Raw genomic sequence first — 17,244 nt, 5'->3', positions numbered from 1 at the left:
ATAAAAGTGACAAACTTCTTTCTGTATCACAAAGTTGTTTTCTAGAGAGTACTTCTGTTACTATTAGGAAAATATTAGCGGATTTTTATTTTGACTGAACTGGGGTTACTAATAAAGTACTCTATTTAATTAGTTTTAAGATATACTGCAAGTTACTCCTCTACAGTATTTCATGCAATAGCATGCAACGATGAATTTTTTTTACTGGTTTAATGTTCCCATTATAATTTGTGACAGGGTCAGGCCAGATGGCTACAGGAGAGTGATCCTGTTGGTATCCAGCCGAAGGGGAGGATCCACAGGTCTGTGATACCAAATAATTACGTGGGACAACCAATTAAAAAAAAACCAGGATCGAGAGTGAGGTCATAGGGCTAAACGAAGGGAACCTGATGGGGATACCGAGCAGAGAACCCCGGACAGCGCCCACTGCTCCTCGAAGGTGTCAAGGGAGCCAGCGGACGCCGCCCAGAGGAACTCTAACCGGATGCGTGAACAGACGGAGGAGCAGAAATAGGCCCCACAGTCACAGGAAATCCCGTCGGCCAACCTCCTCTCCCTGGTTTTGTAGATGGCTAGTTTGGCCAGGGCCAAGAGGAGGTTGATAAGCAGATCCCGTGACTTTGTGGGGCCACGGATGGGGAGTGCATAGATAAACAGGTGAGGGGAAAAGTGCAACCAAAAACGCAATAAGAGATCCAAGAGGAGCTGGAATAGGGGCTGCAACCTGGCGCACTCTAAATAAATGTGCGCCAGGGTTTCCTTCATGCTGCAAAAGGGGCAGGTGTTGGGGACAGGGGTAAACCGCGCCAAGTACACACCAGTGCTGACGGCCCCATGAAGGAGCCGCCAACTGACATCCCCGGCGGGCCTCGGGACCAGGGCAGAGTATAAGCTGGCCCACCGGGTTACAGGAGAGTGATAGAAGGCAAATATATTAGCCCCAGGTTAAGTAAGTCCCCTTTCCCTGGGTAAAGTAACAGGGAAGGTTCCAGAACAATCAGGAACTTTCTGGAAACAATTAGGGCAGACAGGCTGATTAGAACACCTGCAGCCAATCAAGCTGCTAGAATCAATTAAGGCAGGCTAATCAGGGCACCTGGGTTTAAAAAGGAGCTTACGTCAGTTTGTGAGGAGCTGGAGGCAAGAGGTGCAAGGAGCTGAGAGTGAGTGCTGCTGGAGGACTGAGGAGTACGAGCGTAATCAGACACCAGGAGGAAGGTCCTGTGGTGAGGATAAAGAAGGTGTTTGGAGGAGGCCAAGGGGAAGTATCCCAGGAAGTTGTAGCTGTCATGCAGCTGTTACAGGAGGCACTATAGACAGCTGCAATCCACAGGGCCCGGGGCTGGAACCCGGAGTAGAGGGTGGGCCTGGGGTTCCCCCAAACCTCCCAACTCCTGATCAGACACAGGAGGAGTTGACCTGGACTGTGGGTTCCACCAGAGTGGAAGATCTCTGAGGTGAGCAAATCCACCAATAAGTGCAGGACCAACCAAGGTAGAGGAGGAACTTTGTCACAAATTATATATACCTTGTTAATCTAAGCATAACTTCAGAAAACCAAAAATCACCTGTACTTTAATATTTAAAATAAAACCTGCATTTTTTCATTATTTAATCCCATTTTTTATATTTGCGATTTCTTTTCCATTTATTTCAGGTTGTCGAAATGGAGTGGGGAGGTGAATATTCTCTTGATTCTTCCAACTTAGATTGTTTGTTAAACATTCTTCCTGGGGACCAGGAGTTTCAACAGATCCTCAGTGACATCGATGAGAAAATAAAGAAAAACTCTGCTAGGTAACATATTTTAAGTGTTTCCTCTTTTTGTCCAATGTATCTGTAAGTCATTTACATTTTTAAAAGATTTGTTTCCTTTCCTCTTTTTGTGGTGATAATGTAGAGTATTTTAAGTTATTTCATTACCAGTTTTGCCTTAATTCAGCCAACACTTGTGAGTTGTTTTTTTTTCATGGGGTGATGGTTGAAGCATGAATAGACATATGAATCTTCAGTGCATCTGGCACGTAAATATCTTGCGACACTGGCTACAACGGTGCCATGAGAATGCCTGTTCTCACTTTCTGGTGACATTGTAAACAAGAAGTGGGGAGCATTATCTCCTGCAAATGTAAATACACCTGTTTGTCTGAACAATTGGCAGAAGAAAAAGTAGGACTGCGTAGACTTGCAGGCTCTAAAATTTTACAGTTTTATTTTTGAATGCAGGATATTTTTTTTTACATAATTCTACATTTGTAAGTTAAACTTTCATGATAAAGAGAGCATCAGAGGGGTAGCCATGTTAATCTGGATCTGTAAAAAGCGACAAAGAGTCCTGTGACACTTTATAGATTAACAGACGTATTGGAGCTTATGCTCCAGTACGTCTGTTAGACTGTAAGGTGCCACATAACTCTGTGTCACTTTTTACATGATAAAGAGATTGCACTACAGTCCTATAAATAAGTCATGCTTTTACTTGTTCTTAAGCACATTTTCTTATTGGAATAATAGCAGAAGACTTTCTAACTTGCATATGTTTTGGAGTATACTTTAAAGCATTATTTGTGGTAAAATATTTCATTATGAAGAATGGGTAAATCTGCTATATTCTCTTAATCAGAAAAGATACACAACATTCAACTATGTGAAATCTCTGAATAATTATTCAGAGGGCATAATCTTTGCTCTGCCTTGGACTTTCGTGTCGGCAGGTCACTTAATAGTTCTGCGTCTCAGTTTCCACTTCTGTAAAATAAGAATATCTTCCTCACAGATGTTGTGTGGCTAAATCTATATTTGTAAAATATATGGAGATCCTTGGATGAAAGATGCTGAGTGTAGCAAGTACAATGGTCACTATTTAAAAAGATAATATTTACCCAATAATACGACAGTAATTTCTTGTTTTGAGGAAGAAACTGGAATTTTAGATACCATTCTGGGTAAACACTGGCTTTATAACAGTAATGATTGTGTTATTATTCCATAAATATCTAAAGTATGCAACAGGGATTCAGCTGTGCCAAAGAAGGCATTTATGAGACTTCAGAGGATACCTTTGATGAAGTGTGATTTAGGATTGTATAACTTAATGATGAGGCCTTCCTGGCAAAATTATCCATCTTATTCAAGAAAGTCACCTATAGTATGCATCCACAGAAGTTATACTTTACAGTTCTTTCTTTTCTGATGAAGTTAATCTAACTGAAAACTGAATTTTTATTACATCAGCATATTGCTGTTTTTAACAAAAGGTAATACATTTCTTACAGAGTTATTAAAAAAATCATTTAATCTTTACAAGAGTCAATTATAGTGATAATCCTACAATAGGGATAATAATTAAAATCTAGCAACTATAGAATTGCAGTCCCCTTCATAGTGCTATTCCCCAATCTGTTGACATCAGTGGAAATTTGGGGCATACTCAGAAAAGTCCAGTTGATATCCTTACAGTGTCATAAGTATCTGAAGTTTTGAGTTGCTCTGCATGAAATGTTACACATCCAGGAAGGCCACCATCAGCATTTTGACGTGTGTGTATGACTGGTGTCTTTTGTTACCTCTTGTGCTTAAAAGGTTTGTAGTTTGTGAGGGGTTGGGCAATTTTTTTGACTGCAGAAGTAGATCCCAACTGTTTGTTGCTTTCACTATCACTTTATATCCATTCACATAACAATTTACATTTTCAAGTCTCTCTCTCTCTCCCCTCCTCCCTCTTCCCCCCAAATAGTTGAGATTGTCTTTAGCAATTCTAGTTCCATAAATTAGAAGGGCTTGCACCTATGAACTTTGGATGGCCCAAAGAAGAGAGGCAATGATTTTGTCTTTTGCATTTGGTATCAGTGTGTGGTATGATAGCAATACAAGCCGCTGATGCTTTTACTGTAGAATTCTGAATTTCTACAGTCTTATTTTTCAACAATAGCAGCTCAGTCAAGAAGATCCTGAGGTTACCAGATGTTATTTTGCATCTGTAAAATGTTGATTTCAGGAATGGAGAGGAGCTTAACAAAAGATGAACAACATTTGATGTGACTTTTTATTAAAAAGAGTATTTTATTGCTAATATATTATAGGAAAATAAATCATTTTCCAGTTACCATTGATCTTTGCAAGTAGTATGATAAGGGAGCTACTCTGTTTGTTATGTTCATGCAATTGGAATGCAATGTATTTTTCATCGGATAGATTTATGTTTTTATTGTACTACAGAGAATAAACATAATACTGTACAGCATGTATATTTAAAAAAAAAAACAGTATGTGAAAATTATGATCCAGAAGTGTGTAATCACTTGCACACTCATTCATGGCCTTCCAACAGAACAACTTTTACAAAATTGTATGACGTGACAAATCAGTTATGTTCCACTTACCAACAGCAGTTGAATTATCGCCAGTATTTTTGTGTTGTAATTGTTCTATTTTTCTCATTGTAGTATAAAGAGGGGGAAAAAATGACCATCTGTGCAATATGTTTTTTTTCCTAAGTTTTAAGGAAAAGATGGTTAACACATATATAAGAGAACTTTTATTACACTTGAACTTTAACTTTAGTTTTATAGCAAATTATGAAGGCAGCGAATTTGACCATTTTCAGTGCTTGCCAGGTTTGTGTGCCAAACTAAGCCTTGGGTTATTTTAAGGTGAAGTCATGTTTCACGTTTTCATTGTAGGGTGCCATTTCTTTCTCTTCATCTCCTTCTACCCAACACACATTTGAACTTTATTATATTTAGGAAACAATACTTTCATTGTCTAATATGGAAGTTTCAGAATTCTTAATGCAGCTGATGTACAAATACTCCACACGAATTAAAAGTTCAGCTGACATCATTGTATGATTAGCTTTTTTGTTGTTGTAATTAGTGGAACACCAGGAAATAACCGTGTAGGGCTTGAAATCATGCTTATGATGCAGCTCTCCTCAAAAGTGACTGTGTAAAAATGGCAAAAATGAATTCTTAACAGATCTTTGTGTATTCAGTCATGTCTCCTTACTTTAAGTGGATACATTTTTAAACTGCTTTTTAATCCTGATAGCTCTGCAGAGCTAGCACAACTCCATAAGAGTGAGGTAGATTTCATTCCTTCTTTTGCATACACAACAGAATTATTTACTAAGATTCAATCAGTTACATCTCTGCAACCTCATTGAAGACTATGGTTTCGGACAGGTGTCATTAAGGGCCCAATTTGGTCTGCAGAACTAATGCACAAAAGAGAAGGATTGATGTCTAGATCTCAGGTTGCGTTTGCTGTGGTGACAGTTTTAAAAAAAAAATCCACATGTAAACTGAACATATTTGATGTGGAAATGACAAACATGGATCCCTGCAACTCCATTTGTAGAGCCTCTTTTCAGAGAAGAACTTGACATAAAGCATGGTTTAAGTTCAGTGATGACTGAACTGGGTATTTATTCATTTCAGTTAGCCTTTTACTGCTGACCTCCATCCAAGATTTTAATATGTTAATAATGATAAAACAGGCAAGATTTGAAAGCAATTATAGGCATCTTGCATTATCTTTCTCTGTTGTAAGTCCTGTTTACATGTGTTTCTTTGCCCCACCTTAGTGTGTTATGTTTAATTTAATTTTTTCAGCTCGTCAGGACAGATATCTGTTAGTGTTTTCTAAAAATCACTAGGCACACTTATGACTGCATAAATAACAAGATTTGGTTGACCAGAGTGGACTGCATTAAAACTGGATTTAAAAACCATGCATATGATGGCAAATCAACTGCTTAAAAAATCCCAAACTGATAGGGTAAGCTAGTTATGCCCCTTTTGTCAGGAGTGGAAGGAATAGATACATCTAAGTGGCTATAAACATATACGCAGAAAAAAACAGTTAAAAAAACATCAGCAGTATAACAAAAATGAAAAGTTATTCACCAGCTCAGGGTTTTATCCTAGATCTATAGCTGTGGATTTGGAGCCTAGCCTTCTTCAGAGTAGTCTCCTCCTATTCCAGGATCAGCAACTTTTATGGCAAATCCATTGGTCACCAATGTAAGAATAAACTTTTAGCTGTTTGTTTGCTGGGAACAAAGCGGTGGACCCAGTTACACATTGTAGTCAGAATATGCTCTGAAGTGTTCTACATAATGATGTAGTTGAGAGAATGTTTTTTAACATTCAAGCGATTAAAAATACTAATCGCGATTAATCGCACTGTTAATAATAGAATACCATTTATTTAAATATTTTTGATGTTTTCTACATTTTCAGATATATTGATTTCAATTATAACACAGAATACAAAGTGCACAGTGCTCACTTTATATTTATTTTTTATTACAAATATTTGCACTGTAAAAAACAAAAGAAATAGTATTTTTCAATTCACCAAATCAAGTACTGTAATGCAATCTCTTTATCATGAAAGTTGAACTTACAAATGTAGAATTATGTACCAAAAAAATTGCATTAAAAATAAAACAATGTAAAACTTTAAAGCCTACAAGTCTACTCAGTCCTATTTCTTGTGCATCCAATCGCTCAGACAAACAAGTTAGTTTACATTTGCAGGAGATAATGCTGCCCACTTCTTATTCACAATGTCACCTGAAACTGAAAACAGGCATGGTAGTGTTGTAGCTGGCATCACAAGATATTTAACATGCTTGTTCTCACTTTCTGGTGATATTGTAAATAAGAAGTGGGCAGCATTATCTCCGTAAATATAAACAAACTTCTTTGTCTTAGCGATTGATTGACCGAGAAGTAGGACTGAGTGGACTTGTAGGCCCTAATGTTTTGCATTGTGTTGTTTTTATTGCAGTTATGTAACAAAAAAATCCTGAATTTGTAAATTGCACTTTCACAGTAAAGAGATTGTACTACAGTACTTGTATGAGGCGAATTGAAAAATACTTTTTGTTTATCATTTTTACAGTGCAAATATTTGTAATAAAAAGAATAATATAAAGTGAGCAGTGTACACTTTGTATTCTGTGTTATAATTGAAATCAATATATTTGAAAATGTAGAAAAGCATCCAAATATTTAATACATTTCAATTGGCATTCTATTGCTTAACAACACGATTAATCACGCTTAATTTTTTTAATCACAATTACTTTTTTTGAGTTAATCGTGTGTGTTAACTGCGAATAATTGGCAGCCCTGCTTTTAATTTGTTTGTAATATGTTTTTGCCTGATCAACACACTGGCTGGACTAACAGTGTTAGAACACAGTGTGGACACAAGTAAGTTTTTAAACTGTATTTAAGTAAACTTATTAAACTTTTTTAAAGCATTGTGAAGGTTCTTAGGGACACGCCATCTTAACATACCCATGTGTAAAGTAACAATAAAAACAAAACTTCCTCCTATACAGACTTAATATATCCCGTCTTCTTCAAGTGATGGTCCCTATTGTATTCTACATTGGGTTTATGTATGTGCACCATGCTCCCAGAGCCAGAGAATTTGAAAGTAGCTTCCATTAGTCCATACATGTGCCCTGGCTCACTTTGTGCCTCTGACTTAGGGGATAAAGGGCAGGGCAGACAGACCATGTCTGTAGTTCCTTCTTACTGCTACATGATCCGAGTCAGAACCTCCAGTGTCCGTAGCTTCAGCTTCTTCCTACAAGATAAGGTTTAGCTTTAGCTTTGTAAATAGTTTTAGCAGCATATACAGTTTTTACAGTTTAGTGATTTTATAGATCTTAGTGTTAAACTTAGCCTTCTTTTGGGGGGGGAGAGGGGAACCCGCCACCACTTGTATGGGTACTGGACTATGCCCAGAACTCAGAAATCCTGGCTTCAAACTTTGTGCTTCTTGCCTACGATCTTTCTTGGTCAGTGATGACTACCAGTGCTGCCTGTACTGCCTTGGGGAAGCCCACATTGCAGCGAGGTGCAGTATCTGCCAATCATTCCCCAGCCGTACCTGAGAAAGGTGGGAACTTCATCTCCAGAAATACCTCATGGAGAAGACCATGAAGTCTCAATCAGATCCAAGCTGGAAAACTGCCCTATACATCAGCCTGATTCAGCACGGAGTGTGCCTGCTGCTGCAAAGTCCAACTCTGGTGTGGGACAGTCTGCTTCCACAGACCACCCTCCCGCGGGGGAAGGGGATCTTGTCAGATGTCCAGAAAGTACTCTCATAAGCATGAGACTAAGTCTTCCTCTAAATCCACTTTGAAGAAGTCAGATTCGGCTCTTAGCAAGCCCATCAACTTGGCCTGTGAGGACTTAGTATATCCTAAGTCCCAGAGGCACAAGAAAGCCCAAAAGCATTGGGCTACATTGGTACCGGACCACAATCCATTGATACCATCAACCTTAGGACCTCCCAAACCCCAGAATCCGCCAGCACCAATGATGACCGATCATTGCCAACTTCGCCTGTCCACAGCACTGTCTTCCTTGGCAGTTACACAATCTCCTCCAGCTCCTGCAGCCTCTTACACCCGGGAGCACTGAATCCATTGCCACTACACTGGATATTTTCACTCTCCCGGATCCAGAATCTCCTACTCTATCGGGTCTCTAATCTCTCAGGTCCTATGAGTTCTATGCAAAATCTGGCAAGACAGGCCACAGTTTATCCTGATCGCCCCCTACTGGCCCAAATAGTTTTGGTTTCTCAACCTCCTTCAAATGTCATCCCAAGTGTACCAATCATCCTCCCAATGTTTCCCAAGATCCTGACCCAGTGGAATGGCAAGATCAAGCACCTCAACCCATGTCCACTTCACCTCAGGGCTTGGTATTTGGATGGGCATCATCCTTAGAACATTCATGTTCCACAGCCGTGCAAAACATCCTTTCTAGTAGCAGGAAGGATTCTATTAGAAGATGTTACCTAGCTAAATGGAGGTACTTTTCTTCTTGGTCAAGTCAAAGGCACGTCCTCTAGTCCTGAGGCACTGAATGAATGGGAAAGGCAGTAATATTTTGATATTGGTACCTTGGTCCGAAGAGAGAATTAATCTCTAAAAATAGTGTGTAGATTTTCTCTTACATAGATGGTCATCTACTGTACTGTCAACATTTATTCCTGTAGTACACTTTTTGTGACATTAGAGCTTTTGAAAGATACTGGAATGATAGTACTAACATACTCTATTTAACAAAAATAGGAGTATCCCTTACCTGCCAGTCTTCATTAATTTGCTTCTAGTTCATAAGCAAGGATTATCAGTGAGCTGAAAGGATAGTACAGTTTTATTCCTGCTCAGTCTTTATTCTGTCTGCAAACAAAGACGCTCTTTGGGATGTGGGCACTGATTCCTTATGAACTTGCCTAAGACCACCAACTCATTTCACAGTGGCCACCAAACAGTCGATGGCTAGCAAATAGCCAAGTCAGTCCCAGGATATTAGAGAGGCAAGATGGCGGAGGTAATATCTTTTATTGGTTCAACATCTTTTGGTGAGAGAGACAAGCTTTTGAGTCTACAAAGAGCTCTTCTTCAGTTCTACGAAGGGTACTCCAAGTGTCACAGCAAAATGCAAGGTGGAACGGATTCACCCATTTTGTCTCTCTCTCTATAACAGCTAGCAATGATTTTTAGCCATTATTCACCTGGGTCATATTGAGATCAGAAAAAACAAATTGAAAAACTCCATTTTCTACTACCAATCCTCTGAGTATCTAATCCGTTACTGGGAGCATAAGATTTCCCTCCTACTTTTTAGCTGGCGTAAGAATGTAGGAGAGCATGTTGGAGCTACATTCTAAATAAGTTAGTAATAAGACTATTACTGGAATACTGTGTGCAGTTCTAGCATGCATACATTAAAAGGGATTATGAAACATTAGATAGTCCAGAAAAATGCCACAAGATTTCTATAAGGTTTAGAAACTCTGCTGCACAGTGGGATTTTTAAGAAGCCGAGTCAATCTATTTAGTTTAGAAAAGAGAAAGATATACGTGTGATCCTAAGAGCACCCTAGTGCCAGTTGATGCACTGTCATCATGATATATATCTAAAAGATGGCATGTAATATATCACTGGTAAACTAATAACTCACTGATCATTAATACTGTCTGATGTGTGTACAATAAATTCACAAAGGACTTTATAGGTATGTTCTGGAAATATGTTTTTAAAATGTATTTGGCAAGCAATCCCTATGCCGCACCTGTTCCAACCAAAGGAATGTCTCCTATGTAAATTAAGCAAGGTGTGACTAAAGAAAAGAAAAGTACATATACATACAAGGTAAACAAAGCCATCAGGAGAGTAAGTGAGACAAGACTTAATCTCAGTTGGGGATGAGAGACTGTACTCCCAGGAAGCCTTCTTGCTTCTCAAAGCAAGGTCAATGAACTTTGGGAAGATAAAATGAGAGGGAAAAAAAGCCATTTTGGCATCCTTCACCCGAGGAGAAAAAGGAACTGATCACTTTGACATCTGTGAAGGGTCCTGGCCAAAGTGTCTGGTCAGCCATGCTGGAAAAGAGACTTGGTGAGAATCCTTTCTTTATTCCTTGCATTTGGTATCACTTAAACCTATGACTTTTTGTTTAATAAACTTGTTTTACTTTTACTATAAACCAGTTCAGTCTGTTGATTAAAATGAGTGTCAAGGTAGTAAGCTACTGGGTACTGTTTCTTTAAAAGGGGCAGTGAACTTAACTTCTGAAAGTGTTCTGCAAGAGGGTTGTAAAGTATAGAGCAAATGGTTTGGGGGAAATTCAGGGTTCGGAGGGCATTGGGGTCACCCTGCAAAAAGTAACTGGGTGGTGGAAGTCAAAGGATGACTTGCATGCTTGTATACTGAAGGCTGGAGTTGCTGCGATAGCATTCAAGGCACCCAGAATTTGCAGAGCAGGTAGCAACACAACCCCTTACTGGTCTGACCCCCAAAGCCTCACAATGAGGTAGCTTGATCATGGTCTTTAGAATACCCTCTGCTTTCATGAATCATCTCCCCATTCAGAAATTTAGTTTAACAGACAAAGGCACATCAAGATCCAGTGACTGGAAAGTGAAGTTAGACAAATTGAAACTGGAAATAAGGTGCATGTTTTTAGCAGTGTGGGCAATTAATAATTGGAACAGTTTGCCAAGAGATGTGATGGATTCTCACTCACTTTAAATCAAGATTGCCTTTCTAAAATATGTGTGGTAGTTCATCCAAAAGTTCTTGCCTTGAAAAAGGAATTACTTGGTGAAATTCTCTGTCCTGTATTATGTAGGAGATCAGATAAGATGATCGTAGTGGTCCTTTCGGGTCTTAAATCTGAGCAGTGGATGTATTGAGGCTGCAAGTTTTTTATAAAAAGAGTAACACTGTCAAATTCAAATTTGGAAGAATTCCTAGTTTAAAAAAATTGATGTCTTGATTTTTATTTCTAAAACTTTTTTATTGTGGCTCTGAAGCATCAACATCCTCCTACAATTGCCTGTAATCATGGCACATGTTCTTAATTTTGGCTGCATGGCAGGCCTCTGTTGTAAGATGAACAGGAACTTACTAGCTGTAAGTTTGCAGTTCCCTAAAAAAAAGGTTTTTTTTTTAAGGAAAGCCATTGCAAGAATTACTGTTAAGTATCTTCCCACCACCACGTAGAGCAAGTCTTCTGACCCATCACAAATGATCAGATGAGTTTTCCATTAACAAATCCTGCTGAGTTTCTTTCTTAACAGGTAGGTTTCTTAACACATAATGCACTAAAATAATTAATAATAAAAAGTGCACGTAATGCTTTTTGTGTTCAAAACACTGTAGAAACAAAATCTACTTAATTGTTTTTCTAAAAATTCTAGCATCCTTTCATTGATATTTGTTAGTAATATTAATACAAATGTAAGATCCTAAAATTCAGATTTGAATGGCCTAAAGCAGGGGTAGGCAACCTATGGCACGGGTGCCGAAGGCGGCACGTGAGCTGATTTTCAGTGGTGCTCACACTGCCTGGGTCCTGGACACCAGTCGGGGGGCTCTGCATTATAATTTAATTTTAAAAGAAGCTTCTTAAACATTTTTAAAGCCTTATTTACTTTACGTACAATAATAGTTTAATTATATATTATAGACTTATAGAAAGAGACCTTCTAAAAACGTTAAAATGTATTACTGGCACGCAAAACCTTAAATTAGAGTGAATAAATGAAGATTCGGCACACCACCTCTGAAAGGTTGCTGATCCCTGGCCTAAAGGATCTTAGGTACTTCTGGCACCTTTAAAGTATGTCTACACTTGGAGCTGCGGTGTGATTGCCAGCTGGAGGAGACATACCTGTGCTAGCTCTCATCTAGCTAGTGCACTAAAAATAGAATTTAGCTGTGGCAGCACTAATCCTCCTAATTTCAGTGCTGTTTTACAGCTGTAAAATGAGTTCAGAATGTAGTGGTCAGGCATCCACATCACAAAATGTAGCCTTAAAATTATTATTTGATAGTCAGAGCAAATAGGGCATGGGATACAGAAACTGAACTATTCTTTCTTTTAAGAGTGATTTCTCCAGATTAGCATGAGACATATCAGCAGGGCCAATTGGGGTGAGTGGGGGCAGGAGGGGCATTTGGCCTGGGCCTCAAGCTCAAAGGGGGCCTCAAATTTAGACACTTGTTGTGAAACTTATCAAATGCCAAAAAATGAACTTGTTTTTATGTGCGTCCCTATCGGACCAAAATGTGACACACTCTCTCAGCTTAGAGCTGCAAATTTAAGCAAATTAGAGATGTGATTTGGTAAAAGACATAATTTTTTTTGTTAACTGATACAAATGTCATATTTAAAGAGTTAAAAATGTTCATAAATATTAATAAAAATCTGCCGGTTCTGATGGTACAAGATTAGACCGTGATGAATGTGTCCTCTCAGATCAGCTGATTATATAAACAAACCACTACTAGTGGCTGGTGCTAGATCAAGTGCATGTTGAAAGATAGAGAATTGTTACATTTTTAGTATCTTTATAGTTCTATGTCTAGTTGACTAAGGAATTATTTGTGTGAGAATTACTCATTATCTTCATGTGATAGCTAAAAGAGATGACTGGTTGGTTGGTTGAGCCCTAGGTTGGTAGCTTGTCCATCATAGGCTTTCGTAGTCTATAGGCCCAGATTCAAGGTGAAAATTTGTGAGGGCTGTCTTGTACAGTGAGTTTCATGAGGACACACGTTTGAAATTTTTGAACAAAAGTACTGCAAATGCATCAGTTCTCTCTGATCAGTCAGGATGGAGCATCAACAGAGGTTGGGGGAAGGTGAAAGACTGAATACCATCACATGAGAGTTCAGTGTCACACAAAGAAAGCTATGTTGCATGGAAATCAGCCATTTGGGCAGCATCAGCTGAAAGTTCAGTTCAGAATTTACTCTTGACTGAACTCTCTACAGAAACTAACAACTGGAAAAAACTACTTAAGCGCATCCTGAATGTCCTCCTTTTTCTTTCTCAGTGGGGATTGGCTTTCTTTGGTTCCAGTCAACGTACTGGCGATTGTCTGGCTACGCCGAAAGAATGACAGGAGACATTAGATATGGGTTTAATAAGGCCGCAACTTTATTATTAGATAGATGTCTGGGACCAACCTGGAGGATAAAATGTGCAGTGCAGGTGAAAAATTTATGTTCGTCCAGCAGATCCACTGCTGGGACCCTCCAATTCCAGCCAATTCCTAGGTGGTGAGTCACCCATCATGCTGACTGCTTTTCCAGCAGTTTTACGTCTCTCCTCTCCCAAGCCAGAAAGCATTGCCCTCTTCTCCCAGCCAGCCAGACAAACCCTCTTCCCCGCTTAAAGTGCAGGGCAGAGATCATGCAAATGGAAACTTTCTAGGCATAGTTGAGCTCCTCAGCAAATATGACCCACTTTTATCAGAGCATGTTAAATGTGTTTGAGAATCACAGGAGAGTCAAAAGCATATGCAAGTCCATTATCTCTCCACACGCATACAAAATGAGTTTATTGAGCTATGTGGGTCATTTGTACAAACAGCAATTCTTGAGATTCAAAATGCCAAGTATTTTTCAATCATTGATGCCACTTCAGATTGTTCTCACAAGGAACAGACTACTATGGTTATTCTATATGTTAATATTGTAGAGAGCTCAACATTTTCAAATGAAGAAAGGTTTATTTTGTTTGATAATTTCACAAGAAAAACTGGAAAAAAAATTGCTGCTTGAGTACTAGCAATTCTAGAAGGTATTAAGTTAGATTTTCAAGTCTGCATTGGTCAAGCCTATGACAATGGATCTAATATGGCTGGAAAGTACAAAGGTGTACAAGCAGTTCTGTATTTTCTCCAGCTGTGGAAACCGCACACTAAACCTTGTAGGTGTTGACTGTGCTGAATCAATTATTTACTTTGGAACTGTTCAGCAAATGTGTAATCTATTCAGTAGCAGTCCACAAAGGAGGGAAATTCTGAAGCAATATCTTCCTGTTTTACTGCATGGGATGTCCAAAACTAGTCTGCATGGATTGTTGGTTTTCAACCGGTTGTGCAGCGTTTGAATTCAGTGAGAAAGGCTTTAAATGAGCTTGAATCTCTCAATCTCACTGCACAGGCTCGAACTCAACTTCAGTCTATTCAGAAGCACATGTCCAAATTTGAATGCATTCTGATGTCATCTTTGTGGGTGAAGCTATTTACAATGATCCACCAAACTAATCTGGTAATTGAAGCACACAATGCTATACTTGATGTTGAGAGGGATAACATTGAAAGTCTTATCAATGACATTCAACGGATTTGTGAACAATTGGGTGTGCTCCTGACTGTGTCCAAATTAGTAGCACAAAATATTGGCATTTCATCTGAGTTCTCCACCAATCACAACTTACCTACTGAATCCAATGCAAAGCAGCATTATAGGGTCAGTGTCTTCCTTGTCGTCATTGACTCTATTCAATCAAGTCTTGCATGTCAGTTTGAGTCACTGCAGCTAATTTGTACCCCTTTTGGATTTCTTTGGCAGTTCAACAGACTGAGTAATGAACATCTACTTTCTGCAGTTGAACAATTGCAGCAACAGTACAACAAAGAAATCTGAAAAGATCTCAAGTGACGGTCATCTTCCTCAAACTAATATATTCCACAAACTTTAAATTGGATTGCAAGCCAAAGGAACTGCTTCAAGAAGTACTCAAACTTGGACTCTCTGGGTTGTTTCCTAATATCACAATTGCATTGCATATTTTTGTCAGCTTGCCTGCCACCAGTAGCTTCAGGGGAATGCACCTTCAACGTGTTGAAACAGGAAAAGAACTATCACTGTTCAACTATGGAACAAAAGCGTTTGAATTGACTCTCCATACTTAATAAAAACTGTGACATTACGTGAAAGCTAGATTTTTCCTCAATAATTAGTGCATTGATTTGCACAGAAAAGGGCTAGAAAACACATTGGTTAAATAAAAAAATGTTAAAATTATGCATCACTCTTTTTTGGTGCCTTATTTTGTTTGTGTGTCATTTTTTATTTTGATTATGGCTAGGGGTCTCAAAAGCTGGAAGTGGCCTGGGCCTCTCTGGACCTCTGAGAGGGCCTGCATATCAGTATGGCAAAGCTTGTCTTGCCAGTTCCTTCATGTGACTGATTTTGCAGCTAAACAGGACATAAGTCTTCACTGCTGTTAAGTGACACATTCACTGTAAAAATCATCTTTCAATAAGGGTAAGTTATCCCAATGATTGTGGTGATTTAACATTGAGTGATTTAGGAAGTTCCAGACTGAGTTTTCAGATTAAGGCACACCTGCACTTTTTGCCGTTAAGTTACTCTCTATCCTCCATTCTGCATTGTCAGAAATGTCAAGATGATGGAGTTGCAGGTAGCAAGGAATGTGAAGGGTAACAAGAAGGGTTTCTACAGGTATGTTAACAACAAGAAGGTGAACAAGGAGGTCAGGGAAAGTGTGAGACCATTACTGAGTGAGGGAGGCAACCTAGTGATAGACAATGTGGATAAAGCTGAAGTCCTCAATGCTTTTTTTGCCTCGGTCTTAACAGACAAGGTCAGCTTCCAGACTGCTGCATTGGGCAACACAGTATGGGGAGGAGGTGAGCAGCCCTCAGTGGTGAAAGAACAGGTTGAGGACTATTTAGAAAAGCTGGACATGCATAAGTCCATGGGTCCGGATCTAATGCATTCCAGGGTGCTGAGGGACTTGGCTGATGTGATTTCAAAGATAATGGCCAATGGCTTTGCAAACTCATGGCGATTGGGGAGGTCCCGGACGATTGGAAAAAGGCAAATATAGTGCCCATCTTTAAAAACATGAAGAAGGAGAATCCGGGGAACTAGAAACCTGTAAGCCTCATCTCAGTCCCTGGAAAAATCATGGAGCAGGTTCTCAAGGAATCAATTTTGAAGCACTTAGAGGAGAGGAAGGTGATCAGGAACAGTCAACATGGATTCACCAAGGGCAAGTTATGCCTCACCAACCTGATTGCCTTCTATGATGAGATAACTGGCTCTGTGGATATGGGGAAAGCAGTGGACGTGATATATCTTGACTTTAGCAAAGCTTCTGATACGGTCTCCCACAGTATTCTTGCTAGCAAGTTAAAGAAGTATGAGTTGGATGAATGGACTATAAGGTGGATAGAAAGCTGGCTAGATTGTCAGGCTCAGCAGGTAGTGATCAACAGCTCGATGTCTAGTTGGCAGCAGTATCAAGCGGAGTGCCCTAGGGGTTGGTCATTTTGTTCAATATTTCATTAATGATCTGTATGATGGGATGATTGCACCCTCAGCAAGTTTGCGGATAAGACTAAAATGAGGGGGAAAGGTAGATACACTGGAGGGTGGGGATAGGTTCCAGAGTGACCTAGAAAAATTGGAGGAGGTTCACAAGGACAAGTGCAGAGTCCTGCACTTAGGATGGAAGAATCCCATGCGCTGCTACAGGCTGGGGACTAACTGGCTAAGCAGCAGTTCTGCAGAAAAGGACCTGGGGATTACAGTGGACAAGAAGCTGGATATGAGTCAGCAGTGTGCCCTCGTTGCCAAGAAGGCTAACAGCATATTGGGCTGCATCAGTAGAAGCATTGCCAGCAGATCGAGGGAAGTGATTATTCCCCTCTATTTGGCACTGATGAGGCCACACCTGGAGTACTGCGTCCAGTTTTGGGCCCCCCACTACAGAAAGGATGTGGACAAATTGGAGAGAGTCCAGCGGAGGGCAACAAAAATGATTAGGGGGCTGGAGCACATGACTTACGAGGAGAGGCTGAGAGACCTGGGCTTATTTAGTCTGCAGAAGAGAAGAGTGAGGGGGGATTTGATAGCAGACTTCAATTAC

At 39.5% G+C, this 17,244-nt stretch overlaps 1 protein-coding gene across 15 annotated transcripts in view; it reads left to right on the top strand.

Moving 5' to 3' along the window:
- Nucleotides 1-17,244, top strand: part of KIAA0825 (KIAA0825 ortholog) — a 401,465-nt gene that overhangs the window by 73,201 nt on the left and 311,020 nt on the right. For 14 of the 15 annotated variants that reach the window (XR_005600685.1, XM_039545356.1, XM_039545366.1 and 11 more), the window contains exon 3: nt 1,661-1,800. Coding sequence is in view for 14 of the 15 variants with exons in the window: in XM_039545356.1 (XP_039401290.1) it covers nt 1,670-1,800 (131 nt within the window). In the remaining variant the exon portion in view is untranslated. Of the gene's footprint in view, nt 1-243; nt 303-1,660; nt 1,801-17,244 lie in introns of those variants that run through there. The other variant, XM_039545358.1, reaches the window with a different exon arrangement.

Source organism: Mauremys reevesii, linkage group 6, assembly GCF_016161935.1.
Source record: "Mauremys reevesii isolate NIE-2019 linkage group 6, ASM1616193v1, whole genome shotgun sequence".
NCBI lineage: Eukaryota > Metazoa > Chordata > Testudines > Geoemydidae > Mauremys > Mauremys reevesii.
Note: the sequence above shows the minus strand (reverse complement) of the source record. Positions and strands in the feature narration are given on the sequence as shown.